Source organism: Mastigoproctus giganteus, chromosome 4 (assembly GCF_048544385.1).
Source record: "Mastigoproctus giganteus isolate SK-2022 chromosome 4, ASM4854438v1, whole genome shotgun sequence".
NCBI lineage: Eukaryota > Metazoa > Arthropoda > Arachnida > Uropygi > Thelyphonidae > Mastigoproctus > Mastigoproctus giganteus.
In genome coordinates this window covers 201798888-201814106 of record NC_143578.1, presented here as the reverse complement: position 1 = coordinate 201814106, position 15219 = coordinate 201798888, and the positions used below count along the sequence as shown (strand labels likewise).

General features: G+C 38.4%; 1 protein-coding gene across 1 annotated transcript in view; it reads left to right on the top strand.

Moving 5' to 3' along the window:
- Positions 1-11901, top strand: part of LOC150087328 (protein obstructor-E-like) — a 46844-nt gene extending 34943 nt beyond the window's left edge. Inside the window, exons 4-5 of the mRNA XM_090371130.1 lie at positions 5952-6165; positions 10320-11901. Coding sequence (XP_090227256.1) covers positions 5952-6165; positions 10320-10377 — 272 coding nt within the window. The 3' untranslated portion in view covers positions 10378-11901. The remainder of the gene's footprint in view (positions 1-5951; positions 6166-10319) is intronic.
- Positions 11902-15219: the final 3318 nt, after the last annotated feature.

Genomic DNA, 15219 nt, shown 5'->3' with positions numbered 1-15219 from the left:
CCAATTCGTCCAGAAGCTCACTGATATCTTTACAGAAACGCATTCAGTCTTCCATAATGAAATATTTTGAAAACGCTTTGTGATGTTTTCATTATACTGTAATTTTCGTTCCTGATTCAAGTAACTGAAACTGTTGCAGGGCCGACCCCAAAATTTGAGGAACCCTGTTCAATAATTACTTGCGGGCCCTGGGATCCTGTGCAAAACTTATACGTGGTGTTTTTGTAATAGTGATTTTTTTAATTTTTTCAAATTATACTGAACGAAAATTTTAAATACGAGTAATATTTAATATACAATCAACAATATTCTTTAACAATTGCGGTCATTACACATTTTTTCTTTACCTCCAGAAGTTAAAACAAATACAGATATTACTGACAAAAAAAAACGAAAAAAAAAAAACTTTACATATGAGGGTCATCAGGTCAATTTTTACTATACCCATATTTGTGACTGTAAATTGCGTGTTCGCTGGATGATTTGTACATTTTGCTGGAAGAGAAAAAAACCCACAGTTTCTGGTGGAAAACCTTGCTAATCTACGCCTGAGACCGACTAACGTAGCCACGGAGTGAAGAAAAGCCCATTAAAGCATCTCGCGTCATCGATGGGAGTCGAACCCAGGCTTTTTCCACGGGGAGGACGGTGACGGCACCACTGTGCTACCCGTGTAGACAAATCTTATTGTCAGTGAGCATAACGTAAAAATTACATTTTTAAATGACGTCCTATGTTCAATATCAAACAAAACATGAACATTGGGAATGAAGTATACACTCTACTTTTAGCACTTTTCAAGTCGAGTCGCTTGCCCGAGTCGACTTGAAACGGATAACGTGGAGTGACGATAATATTAAAACGGCGGTAGGATCGTTAATAGAAATGAGGTAAAGACATCGATGATATTATTATTTGGACCATTTGAGCACGGGGTCCTATTCAACAGAATCGGTTGAATATGCATGCGGCCGGCCCTGAGTCTGTTGTAAATTAGAACAAAGATCTAATACCAAAGATCGTAATATTTACATCACAAAATCGTAATATTTATCACTAAAAGTAAACTGCAACCATTATCAACCCACTGCAGGATGGAAGCCTCCTCAACAATTCATGTTGAGGGAAATGGACCATAATCTGCCACGCTGGTCCAGTGCGAGTTGGCAAATCGACCGTATTTAGCAGTCAGGGGCTTGAACCCCAGTCTACTCAAAGAGCATGTGCTACTGCACTCCCGCTCCTAGAACATTCGGCTACGGAGGCCTTTATCACTACTTCCTTTATTCTTGATTTTACTGGGTATCCATTATGTTGAAATGGCCTTACTGTAATCCTGTTTTTTCTGGACATCCTGATATTTCTGGCAAGCAGAAATAAAAATTGTCAATGTCGTTGAGCGGTTCTTGCCACATCGTAGGACCAGCAAAGGGTATACTTTTAATTTTCCCAGTTAGTCACACCCTGATGACACAAGTTACCAGCATGTAAGAGGAGCTCAATTTTTGTACTGATCACCAATTTTTCAACCAACAAAAAACACTTTTTTTTTTTTTCCTTCATTTTTTTTAATGAAAACTCCAAACACGAGAGGTATTAGAACCTATAGTACTTAGTACGATGCATGGGTTGAAGGTTGAGAATTAAGATATTTGTTAACATTGGACATGAACATCTGTAGATTGCAATTATCAAGAAATACGTATGAAGGAAGGTTGTTCCAGAAAACGGCAATTAAATGAATAAATGAGGTAAAAGAAAAGTTGGTTTTTGTGACTTTTAAGTTGGACAATAAAAGGAGGTTGATTGGTTGCGGCACGTGTTCAGAACGGTTTGTTTGGACGAGAGAGTGGGAATTATAGAAGCCAATTCAGAAGAACAGTACCTATAGTATCTATAGAAAAGGCATGCAGCAGCACAAACAGAATGTCTATGAGACAAAGAGTGGAGAGATAAGTGGAGAGATCTGTTAAAGATAAGTCGTTAATTAAACTAACTACCCTCTTTTGAATGGAATCTAGAAGTCTCAGAGAGGTTTTAGGGACACCGCCCAGGATGTGGGAACAATATTCCATGGTAGAGCGGATTTGCGATTTGTACAGAGTGAACAGCTGTTTGGAAGAAAGGTAACGCTGAGAGCGAAAGAGAAAACCAAGTTTTTTAGATGCAGAGGAAGCAATATTTGCAATGTGCTTATGCCAAGAGAAATTAGAAGTCAAGGATCATATATCTCTGTTGGGGATTCCCATTAGAGATACATGATCTTGCCTAGAAATCGGAGTGTCATCAAAGATAAGCAAAGAAGCAGAAGAATCCTTTTTGTGAGATATAAGACAGGATTGAGTTTTAGAAGGATTGAAATCAACTAAGTTATTTTTGTCCTACTGGAGAATTGAGAATTAACTGTGGATTAGCATTTAAGGAACTGGCAGTGGACATTCGAAAAGTTTTCTCAAACTGGAAAGTGGAATGCAATGTGCTATCATCATCAAAACTATATTTCCAGTCAATGGAAGGAAGTTATTAATGTACAAGAAGAAAAGAATGGGAGAAAGAACCGAACCTTGGAGAACACCAGAATCAGTGGAAAAGTTAGAAGCCAGAGAGCCATCTACCATCACCCGCAGTGAGCGTTCAGAGAGAAAATTGGATACCAAATTACAAAAAACAATTGGCAAACCATAATACGGAAGCTTATTTAGACCTTTATGCCATGTACGATCAAAAGCCTTTGAAACGGCAAGAGAAACTATTTGAGTTTCGCCAAAATTTCCATTGAATTTGTCCATAGATGGGTAACCGAAATCAGAGTATCACCAGTATATCAACTCTGACGAAATCCATACCGACGATCATTGATCAGATGGAAGGTTTCTAGATAGTTTAAGAGTTAGCAGTTAATTGATTTCTCCATTTCTTTAGAAAGAGAGAAAGAGTAAAAGTAACTGCAATGGAACGATAACTGCATGGGAGGGATTTGTCACCCTTTTTAAGAACTGGCTTCACATGAGCAAATTTCCAAGCAGAAGGAAAAACACCTTTGGGAAAAAAAAAGCGAACCAGAACAGGAGTAAGTTCAGGAGCAGAGGTTTTGAGAACAAGTGAAGAAATACCATCAGCACCTGGAGTTTTCTTAGCAACAAGATCCGTCAAAATCCTGACATCCTTTTGACAGAATAACACAGAGACATTGAATGGGTGTACTATAAATGGTGGGAGATGGTTTACCAAGAGCGTCAATACACGATCTTGGTAAATCTATTTTTCTTCCAATACGAGTTGGAAGAAAAATAGGATGCTAACAGGTCAGCTTTATCCTTGGCTGAACTGGCAAACTGGCAATAGAACGATCTGGTTTTGACAGAGGCGGGAACAGAGAATGGACAAAAGTCTTCCAATAGCTTTGGCAAGAGACCAGAATGCTCTACTACCATTTGGATAAGAAGAAAATTTTCTACTCTTAGCCTGTTCGAAATCTAGTTTGGACTGATTAATGACTGCTTTACAATTGTTGCGAGCTTTGGTATAAGCAGAAAATGAAACTGAAGAATTGGAAACAAGCCAATTACGATATGCAACGTTCTTCTCTTGAATAGCCTTAGCACATTTATTGGAAAACCAAGGTTTAGATAAAGGATAAGATTTTAACGTGGAGTGTGGAATATAGGATTCCATTCCAAAAAGAATAATTTCATTAACACGATCTGAGCAAACGTTGACATCAGAAGTTTTGAAACAGTAATCCGACCAAGGAAAAGAAGAAAAGAAATCTCGCAGGTCATCCCATTTTGCATTCTTGTACTGCCAAACAACAGGAGGTTAGGAATGGCCACGAGAGAAAGGCTCCATTGGAGAAGAAACCATCACCAAGTTGTGACCTGAAGTGCCTGGAGGACCGCTCACCTCGATCGTGTACTTAGAAGGGTTGTTTGTGAGAAAACGATCAAGCATGTTGGCCTTGGTTAGGACTGTATGGTATTCTGGTAGGTAAATGAATAATTTGTGCGAGGTTATTAGTAATTTCAAAAGCCTCAGCATCTCGACCAGCTTGGTCCGTGTGACTAGAAAACAGAAGCCAGCTGGAGTTATGAACATTAAAATCACTAAGGAAAATTACCTCACTGTTAGGAAAGCTGGACTGGAGAAAGTCAAGTTGCAAAGAGAGGAAGTTAAAGAGTTCCAAGTGATTAGTGGAGTTGGGAGAACGGTACAGACAACAGATGAATTTGATAGAATGAGGTAGAGAGATTTTAAGCCAGAGAAGATTGAAAAGAAGAGATTCCAAATTACGAAGTCTCTGACGGGGAATATCAGAACGCATATATGCACAAGTACCACCTTCGAAGCGAAAGGAATCATGCAGCAAATAATTCGAACAACCGAGATGAGCAGTGGCTGAATCGACCGATAACTGGGATTCTTCAGAAAATAGTACATGGGTTTTGGCAGACTGTATGCGGAAATGGACATCATTAAAATTAGAACTGAGACCACGTATATTTGTGAAATGAACTAGGAAGTATTTCGAAGGTTTAGATCTTTTCGCAGATATGTTTGTTCTATTAGTTTGACAATTCATGGTATATTCAGTAGAAAGAAAAGGTGGGGGGGAGGGGGGGGAATCATTCTGTATGCAGTAATGAATTTTTTGGATATGGCGTACACGTGGTAAGAATATACCCAGATCCTTGATATAACGTGGCCTCGACAATGCCACCCGTATACACACTACTCGGACTCCCTCCAGTCACTATCTGGCAGAGTAGAGGCAGCGAGATTATAAACTAGCTGAACCGGAATCCTCCTAGGGAGTTACCAATAGGTGGACTATCTAGCGGCCGGCCTGCGGAACCGTTTCGTTCAGGTGCCGTCCTACATAAGATACTATACATAAGATACATACATAGCTGTACCTCGAAATGTAAGGAAGATTGAATCTTGCCATGATATCCATCATAACCCTAAAAGTTCAAAGATATGCACATTTATTAATAGTGTAGATTTTATTTCTCTGGGTTTTTGTTGTAAACCGTCTACACATATAGCAAAAAAAATAACCCAACAGGGTGATTTAGACACTTCCTTTGCTTATGCTTAAACATTTTAACGATGCTGTCGTAGTAGGGTTTTAGGAGCATCAGCGACTAAGGCTATTGCTCCGTGTAAAATCTCTGTAAATTGCGTGTGTTCTGAGAAAAACTATACTATCCCGAGACCGACCAACTCAGCCATGTTGTAAAAAGGCCCATAAAAATTCCTCTCGTCGTCGATAGTACTCGAAATCAGGTTTCTTCCACGCCGTGTGGGAACGAAGAAGACTCTACCAACTGTGCTTCCCTCGAGGGCATTTTAACAATACAGTGCTAAATAAAATACAGAAGAAACAAACACGATGCAATACATACGTAGGTAAATTGTACCTACATAAGTTTTGCATATTCACACTTTCATTATTCATTACTTTCAATGCCTTTCCGTTATTGAAAAAGAGAGGTGGGAGGCAGATAGACATGGTTGAACATGTTAACCTAATCCAACATTACTTTCGTCTTTGAACGTGTAAACATTATTATTTGCAGGTAATACAGCAAATCAGTGTTATATCTAAATTGTAGTAAGATATATGTATTATGAGTAATATAAAAATCTGTATATGTAGAAATTGTGACGTGATGTGAAATTTTAAGAACTATTTGCGAAATCTACGCAAAAAAAAAAAATTGACTACAAATAGCTGATATATTAGTTGAAGTAAAAATCATGTTGGCCAGCGTTATCAGATGAAATTTAAGGTTTGTATTATTCAATATTAGGTTAATTTTTTCTCTGTCAGAAATATAAATTAATAAAAATTAAATAATTTACAATAAAGGATGAAAATAAAACGGGCGGAGGGTGGTATAAATTAGATATAAGCAGCTGGTATTAATTCGTTTTTACTTTTACTTTAGAGCTGTTGGGATTCCGATGCCCGCAACCTACCCAGGAGGAAATCAACCAGTTTGGTGACCCTCGTTACCCACATTCGAGTGATTGTCGTAAGTTTTTTGTTTGCATCTTGGGCCCCGACGCTCAAAGGCAGCCGCGACTTTTAGCCTGTGATCCCGGTCTGGTCTTTAATGCTGAAACAGGAAACTGCGATGACCCAGAGAATGTTCGAGGATGGTAAGTAATAACTTGCGAAGTCTGAAATATTCGTGAGAGTGAGATACATTTTCTAATCCCAATTGTTGCTACTGTAGTACTAAGGACGATATAAACAAATTACCATGTTTGTATACTATACTAACCCCAGGGGCTCACATCTGGTGAGTATGGGCTTGTCACACCCAGGGTCCTGAGCTGGATATCATTCTTCTCTTTTAGTTCTTTTACTCCTTTACTTCTCTCTCTCTCTCTCTCTCTCTCTCTCTCTCTCTCTCTCTCTCTCTCTCTCTCTCTCTCTCAGAGTAACTCGGGAATTTGTTTTGGCTGGTGCAGCATAAGCCTCAGGCTTCCTTGCACCATATGGCTAATAATAATAATAATAATATAAAGTACTGTATAATGTAATGTAATGTATGTGCTTAATGTAAGGGCGGCTCTTAGAACAAAGTTCATCTTCGCCTCGTTCCACTGTTCATTTTTACAGAATCTGTTAAGGTTAGGCCAAATGTGTGTGTAGTGGAAAAAAAAAAGAAGGGGGGGGGGATTAAATAATTAAATAGAGGAGAAGAAAGGGAAAAAAAAGATTTTCATCCCGCGCAAGGAATTTTCATTCTCACTCGGGAGAAAGTGATAGGATAGGGGAAAAAAATGTTAGTGAGCTTATGTGTGTGTTCTGTAGTTTATGTTGTTTTGGCCTTTTGGGTACTTGGAAGTGCAATCACCAGGACAGCTGCTTCCAGGTACTCGTCCCTAGCCGCAGGAAGGCAAGGCCTCTTCTACAACTAGCACGCCCTCCCCCTGAGGGAAGAATTCCCCAGGGAGGAATTGCTTACTGGGTAAAATGGGAAATGGGGGTAGGATGAGAGAAAGGATGGGACCTCTCAGCCCAGAGGGGTCCCGTACCAGGATGTAGTGTGAGGAGGGAAAAAAAAAAGAGGAGAAAAAAAAAGAGAGAGAGAAAGAATGAGAATGTGGCTGTCCAGAACTGGGAAGTCCCAGTTCGTGGCAGAGCGCGAGAAAAAAAAAAATAAATAAATAAAAGTATTTAGTATGGCAAGAGAACCATAACAGTGATATAATCTGCTGCGACTACTTCTGCTTTAGTGATTGGTGTCTTCTTGGTTATTGCTATTCGCTGTGAAGTAGAGCGTTTTTATTTTCGCGAAGACATCTTTAGCAAAAGTCTGGAATGCTTCAAGGGTTTGTGGAGTTAGAAGTAGTTGTCCAAGTGTATCCGGGGTGAGATTGGGAAACTCTCTAAATAGCCGTTCTCTATGATCACAATATTCTGGACATGTGAAAATATGCTGCCAGTCCTCGCGACCCCCGCAGAAACATTGATCTGTGTTAAGTAAGCCAAGTTGATGAAGTTTTGCGTTTATTGATCCGTGTCCTGTCACTAAAAATAAGGCTTCAAGGCACAGTGATAACCAAGAGTTCACTGTTCTGGTTGTTGTGAATTTTACATCGGGGAGGAACCTTCGCGTCCCAACTCCTGTCGTTGACGCATCCCATCGCTCTTGCCACTTCTTGACTAGCTCTGTGTAGCATCGAGTGCTTTCTTTCTTGGTGTCAGCGTCCAGGTCGATACTTATTTCTAGCATTGTGGTAGAGATTCTCTTCTTAATTCGGTAGCAAAGTCCTCGAAAATGAGGTACAGGTCAAGGGGAAGTGCCCCCGCAATTACTTGTATGGCTGCAGTTGAAACAGTTCTGCAGATGCGGTGAGTGGATAACAGCATGGATCTCTGTATTGAATTAAGTTTCTCTCTGGTTTTCACATTGGTCGCCCTGTGGAATCAGGCTCTGGCTGCAAAGGTAACAATGGGGAGAAAAACTGCTTTATAATAGAAGAGTATTGTTCGTCTGGATAGTTCCCAGTCGTTCCGAGATATTCTGACGATGGAAGCCGAAAGGTTTTTGATTTTTGCAGACAGGTGTTGAAGATGTTGAAGGAATGAGAGCTTATGGTCGATAATGACTCTGGTTTGTGTTACCAAAGGCAGCCAGACCCCGGAAATTTTGATCTAGGGGGGGACCTTCTGAGGTCGAGGCTAGACTTAAAAATCATCATATTTGTTTTCAGGGGGATTGATCTGGAGTTTGTTCTTCTTTGTCCAATCTGTTAGATTATCAAGGATTCTCTGTGCATTTACCTCCAACTTGGTCCTGGATTGTCCAGCAACCACCAGTGTCAGATCGTCAGCAAAAGCTATGATTTTACAATTGTGGAATGATTTTTTCAACCAGTCCTGCAGTACAATATTCCATATTAGGGGTCCCAGTATAGATCCTTGAAGACATCCCCTAGTGACGTTTCTATTGATTGATTGATATTTAGATTTGACCGTGATATGACTGTCTGCGAAGTAGTCTCTGAGGAGCCAGTAGAGATTGACTCGGAGGCGCTCCAGGGCGCTCTCCCACCACACTCGATCAAAGGTCCCCCTCAAAGTCGATGTAAATTGCCAGTTCGTATTTAGAAGCGGATGATTTGATATGTAAGACCAGATCTGACAGGGCATTCTCGCAGGACCACCCCGGTGTAAATCCATACTGTGATGGAGAAAACATGTCCTGTGTCTGGAACAGGGCTGTAACTCTAAGGGTAATCAGCCTCTCAAATATTTTGCCCATGTTGGCTAGCAGGGCAATGGGTCTTACGGATTTAGGATCAGTTGGCAACTTATTTGATTTAGGTATCGAACGGATCATGGCAATTTTCCAAGCTTTGAGGAATGTGGAATGCCTTAAGCATTTGTTAGAGAGCGTCAGTAGAATTTTTGGTCTTAGTTTAAAAAAACCTAACGATAAAGGCACTTTCAACTAGATCCATTCCTGGACACTTCTTGATGTTGATTTTCTTCATCACGCCTTCGAGTTCCTGTAGTGTAAAAGATTCTGCCTGGTGCAGTGGGTTGTAGGTTGCATTTCTCTTCCTGATTATTCTGTGCTCCGGTTGGTCCTCGGTTGGATCATCTGGAAGGAAGAGCTTGTCCAGGATAGTGTTTATTGAGTCTTTCCAGCTTGTTGTCTCTCCTTGGTCTGATTGGATTGAGCTGTACCTCTGTGGAGTAGATCTTTCTTGCTATTTTGTAGAGTAGTCCCCACGGGCTGGCGTTGCCTGATTCCTGGACGAACTTCCTCCAAGTTTCTCTTTTCCTCCTGGTTATGGCATTGGTAAACTGATTTTTCTTGCCGATATAATCAGCGTGCAGCGCCTCAACATCTAGGGGCGGGCAGTCCCGATGGCTTTGGTATTGCTTTCTGGCTCTGAACCTTTCGAAGCAGGTTTTTGAGCTTATTGTTCCACAAAGCACATATTTGAATAATGTACGTTAAATAATATTTTATTTTCAAATAAAAGTCGTACTCTTTACTGAGTTCGATTTTCGATTATGGGACTCATTCTGTAGCAGTGAAGATCGAGGCCGAGCACTTGTCGCCAAGGCTCGGGTTCATGCTGAATTTAAAGACAAATACTGCTATCCACAGTTATTCTAAAGTTGCTGAAGTCTCGTTTAATATACCCTTGCGTTAAAATATTCCAAAGCAATCCTATAGCACTGTACTACATGAGGCAAAACGCAGCTCAGTTAAAGACACATATAACGGTGAGTTTAAATGGAAGTTAACTTCCAAACACTACTTGGCTATTCACTTCGACAAAATGCATTATTCACACGTCACATATAAGCTAATAAAGACCATCCGCTGCTAATGAGAGGCCAATAAGCTGAAACACGCTGCGGTGATCATCCTCGGCCAGGACTGTCTCCTCTTTCTTGTTTTTAAACTTTTTGCTTTCGTCTACCGTCAATCAGAGACTTTTTTTTTTTTTTTCATCCACAAATTAAAACAGCTATCTTGTAGGCGGCTCCAATTTTTAAATGTATAGCAAAATCGCCTGTTCAGGCGATGGTTGTACAGTTCAAAAAGATAATTAGCCAATTTCGAAAGACCGTGAATAATGGTATTTGTCTCTAAGCATAAGCCCGATCTCGGACTTCGGATGGACCAGAATGTTCCCTCTGATCGAAAATCGAATCCAGAAAAGTGCGAATTTTATATTATTTAAAAATGGGTTGAAATATACCCTCAACAATCCTATAGTATTGTATACAGTATTTTGTTTCTTTAACATTCTAATTCTATATGTTTTCCCTATTACAGCGAACGTTATTACAACAATTTGGATCCTAGTCGTCTCAGAGAACTCTTCGGACGCTAACGTATCTTCTAATCACAAGTGGAGGATAAGAAAGTCAACTTAAGATCACCATATGTATACAATATATAAAAACAGAAAAAAACCTAAATAATGTTACGATAAATTTCATTTAAATATCCAAGCTTCACATCACCTAAAGAAAACTTTTCTGTATGTTTTTCCTTGTTTTATACAGCATCGATCACTTTTTAACGGACACACACACACACACACACACACACACACACACACACACACGTGGTCGCTAGAGGGGAAGTTGCAGGTTTGTGCAACCACCAGATTTTGTTAATATAATTAAAATTAATTTAATTACTTTGTACTTTACTATAATCTGCTATATAGCAATATTATTTATTTCTGTACAGAAGTAAATATGTCGACCGCACGAATAATTTAATTTTGCGATCTCGCAAAAGCAAATTATTATGCGTGCCTTTAATAGCTTTACAGTCCGCCTGCAACCGAGTGCGAATATTTGCATTTATTGATATTTCCATGCGCGTGCAGAGGAATAGACCCAGGGCACGATAACAGCCAAACGGTTCGATTCGGCAGCAAGACAACGTTTGCGATTCTTCAGACATATCGCGAATCGTTATGCTTCCGCATGGGCGAGACACGTGCAGAATTATATGCGTGCGTACATCTGCTTTAAGGATACAGTTTAGTTTTAAATTTAAAAACATTACCTATCATAATTGCAGGTAATGATTACTGAAACTAAAACTAAAAAGTTTCAAAAATCAAAACACAAATCGCAAATCCACTTCCGTAAACCACGAGCAGCCATTCACACACACACACACACACGGTAAATCCGAAAAGTTACTTTTTTACTCCCATGCCATACATATTTTCAGATGTATTCTTATAGTCACAGACGTAAGAACATATTACTGTAGTATACATAAAGTCGGCACTTTTTTTAGCATTTAATTTTTTTGGCCTCATTTAGTTATTAACCAGAAATTATTAGATAGATAAATGATTAGTTACTTTACTTTAGAAAGTTAAATCATACTCATTTGAAGATTATTATTATCATTATTATTCAGTTTTTTTTATTTCAGGAATAAATGGCAAGATTGAAGTGTGATTAAAATGATGCCATTTTTAAATAAATTCACAGGTGGCCTTTATATTGCATGATTTTCACCTCTGTTTCGATGTAAATGTCATTACTTATTATAATCATGATATTTATATCCAAACATATGCAACCAAAATTTAGCAATAAAACAAAAACCTCCAAAAAAATACAGTAATCTTAAGAGAATCCAGCCACAACTGAAATCGATTAAGAATAAACAATCTGATGATGCTTTTCAACTGTAATTTTGAAAGGAATAGCGAAGACTGAGAAACCTTATAAAAAACCCTATACAGAATTACCGATGAAATATGAGCAATCCATTGTTGTCAATAAGAAACACAAAAGACGGATTGTGTAGGATTTCAATAGCGATGCAACTATTCAAATGTTATGACATCATGTATTTCGAATAATAAAGACTTGTTAATGTTGCACGTCTCTTTTTATATTGTCAAGAAGCTAAGTGTATTTTACATAATAATACAATAAAATCATCATTAGTTACAATATTAATAATGGCTCGCCGGTATTTTATTCAGCCAGCGTACAGATTAAAATAACAGTGTCAGTCTATGTATAGTATATCATGTAAGCTCAGAGTTAAATTTGGAAGGTTTTTATTACTATTATTAACTTCCTCTGTTTGGCTTAAAACAAAATAAAAATACACATATAGAAAGAAAATTCTTCTAATTTTCTTTCTATTTATATACCACTATATATTTACTACTACTTTCTTTCTTAAGAAAGAAAGTAGTGGTAAATAATGCAAGAAAGCATTATTATAAAGCAACACCTAAAAAAAAACAAAAAACTTCCCTTATCATCTGTCATTTCCAGTAATTTGTCTAGGTCTTCCTTGAATTTATTCAAACTACCCACCTCACAACAGATGAAGGTTCGTTCCAAAGGCAAACTTTCGCACATCTATCATGCAACCATCCTTCCTCAATTTGAATTTATACTAGCGAAGTTATATTATTTCCCAGTAGATGCTGAATGACAGAGGAATCACTCTCCATCTAGTCGAGATGGATAGCGAGTGTGGTTGCGATGATGACACTCTGATGCAGCAGTTATATCGGTTCCCTCACAAAAGCCCACACGAAAAAAGCTCACACGAAAATTCCGCACAGAAAAAACCCCACTGTCATAAATGCTCACAAGAAAAATACCCACACGGAAAAATGCTCACATTATTTTTAGTTTACAAAAAAAACAAATTATTTCATATTTCAAAACGCAACAAAATGTTGAATTTATATATTTTATTTCTACTTCTATACGATGTATTTTAATATAATTTTGATATAAAACTTTGATTTTAATATAAAATAGAATATTTGGATGTAAATGTTTTTAAGGGAAATTACAGGAAATAAAATGCTCTGGTTTTATTGCAATAAAGCCTTTCATTTTATTTATAAAAATAAATTATTTTTTTCTCTGTCTTACAAAGTAAACGGTCAACACTTTTTTGTTTTTTTATCAACAAACAACTAATTCAGTCATATTTCAGTGATTTATTTATTTGTCAAGGAATTGAATAGAATTTTCATTACTGTAAGTTAGCCAATCTCTCTGCGAGTATTTCAGTTTGTCTTCTATCTGCTCATATCCTGCACAAAAGGGGCAACCAAGTCATGCAGTGTATCATATCGTCTCTTTTTCACTTCTAGACGACCTGCCTGTGCATTACCAGTGTCAATCTGTGGCAAGCCAGGTCCTTCTTCAGTCCATCAAACAAAAACTACACGCTGGGATGACTGCAGTGGAATAGGGAATTAAGTGCATTGTGAAATCCCTCACAACAGTTTGTAGTTTTAGGCGACCGTTCAAGAGCTGCATCATGATGATTCCATATTCTTATTAGAAACTGGGGATCTCTACCTGCTGCGCCCTCAATTGTCATTCAGTTATGAAAACAAAAGATGGCAACGTAGTACAACAACAAACTGAACACTGTCATTATTCCTGTCCTCAAAAAAAGCAGAAGCCAACGTTGCCAGAAGCAAAATGAGGCAATACATGAGAGTAGTTAGTTCTACTCCGCATAATGTGATGGGGAATGTATTGTCAGAGTTGAGTAACAATGTACTGGCCCATATGCCTAAACAATCACCCCTTAAGAGAAATCTTCTCAATTACAGAAAAGACGGTCATTTGCCTAATCCAACAACAATAAATTTTGACATTTCTGAGAAGTACCGTCAACTGATAACTTCATGATTCATGTGTGGATGGTTCAGACAGAATTCTGGTTTTAAGTGATAAAGAACTCTTGGTTGAATTGAACAAAGATACAATTTATGGAGATGGCACCTTTGATAAAGTTCCAAACATGTTTTACCAACTGTATACGTGGCATGCCAAGGTGGGTAACTCATATCCGCCATGTATTTACATTTTGTTGCAGAAAAAGAACTTGGATACTTATAATAGAATGTTTGAAATCATGAAGCTGTTGGTTCCAATTCTGATGCCTCAAAAGGTTTTAGTGGATTTTGAGAAGGCTTGCATGAATGCAGTGAGGATTGCCTTTCCACATGCTGAGGTCAATGGGTGCCATTTCCATCTGTGTCAGTCTCATCAGGAAACTCAGCAATGCTGGCTTGAAGACTGAATTTGAAACTGATATAAATACAAAAACTCAAGCTGAAGTCTCTTGCTGCATTAACCTTTGTCCCAGTCCATGGTGTGACGAGTGTCTTTGATGAGCTTGCCGCCATATTTCTAGACGAAGATAGCTATAATGAGGTGCTCACGTACTTGTTTTCCACATACATTGAGGGTGCAGCAGGTAGAGATCTCCAGTTTTCAATAAGAATATGGAATAATCATGATGCAGCTCTTGAACGGTTGCCTAAAACTACAAACTATTGTGAGGGATTTCACAATGCATTTAATTCCCTATTCCACTGCAGTCATTCCAGCGTGTGGGTTTTGTTTGATGGACTGCAGAGGGACCTGGCTTGCCACAGACTGACACTGGCTAATGCACAGGCATGTCCGTCTAGAGATGAAAAAGAGAAGATATGATGCACTGCATGACTTGGTTGCCCCTTTTGTGCAGGAATATGAGCAGGTAGAAGACAAACTGAAATACTTGCAGAGATTTCTAACTTACAGTAATGAAAATTCCATTCAAATCCTTGACAAATAAATAAATCACTGATATGTGTCTGAATTAGTTGTTTGTTGATAAAAAACCAAAAAGCGTTGACTGTTCACTTTGTAAGACAAAGAAAAAATAATTTATTTTTAAAAATAAAATAAAAGGCTTTAGTTGCAATAAAACCAGAGCATTTTATTTCCTTTAATTTCCCTTACAAACATAAATGTTCTTGTTTATACTCCGGGACGACCACCAGGTCAGTGGCGTTTACAATAAATCAATCAATACAAATGTTAATCGTATTTAGCAGTCACAGCCTTGAATCGCAGTCCACTCAAAGAGAGCGTACGCTACTACACTTGCGCCAAATTAATCATGTACAAATTACTGCTTGCCAATAGTTTCGGCCTTTCAAATCCTAGCGCTCTTATCCTCCCACGCGAAAGATCAAAAAAAAAATTTTTTTTTTTTTTTAAGGTCCTAGCCACTGAAATCTCAGGAAATTAGGTGGCAGGACCTGCCAGAGTAAATAATTATAATGCTGGTATACCTGGCTTGCTGTTTGTTGTTTGTTTGTTTATTTGGTTTTTAGGAGCATTAGCAACTAAGGCCATATTGCTCCGGGATATGCGGT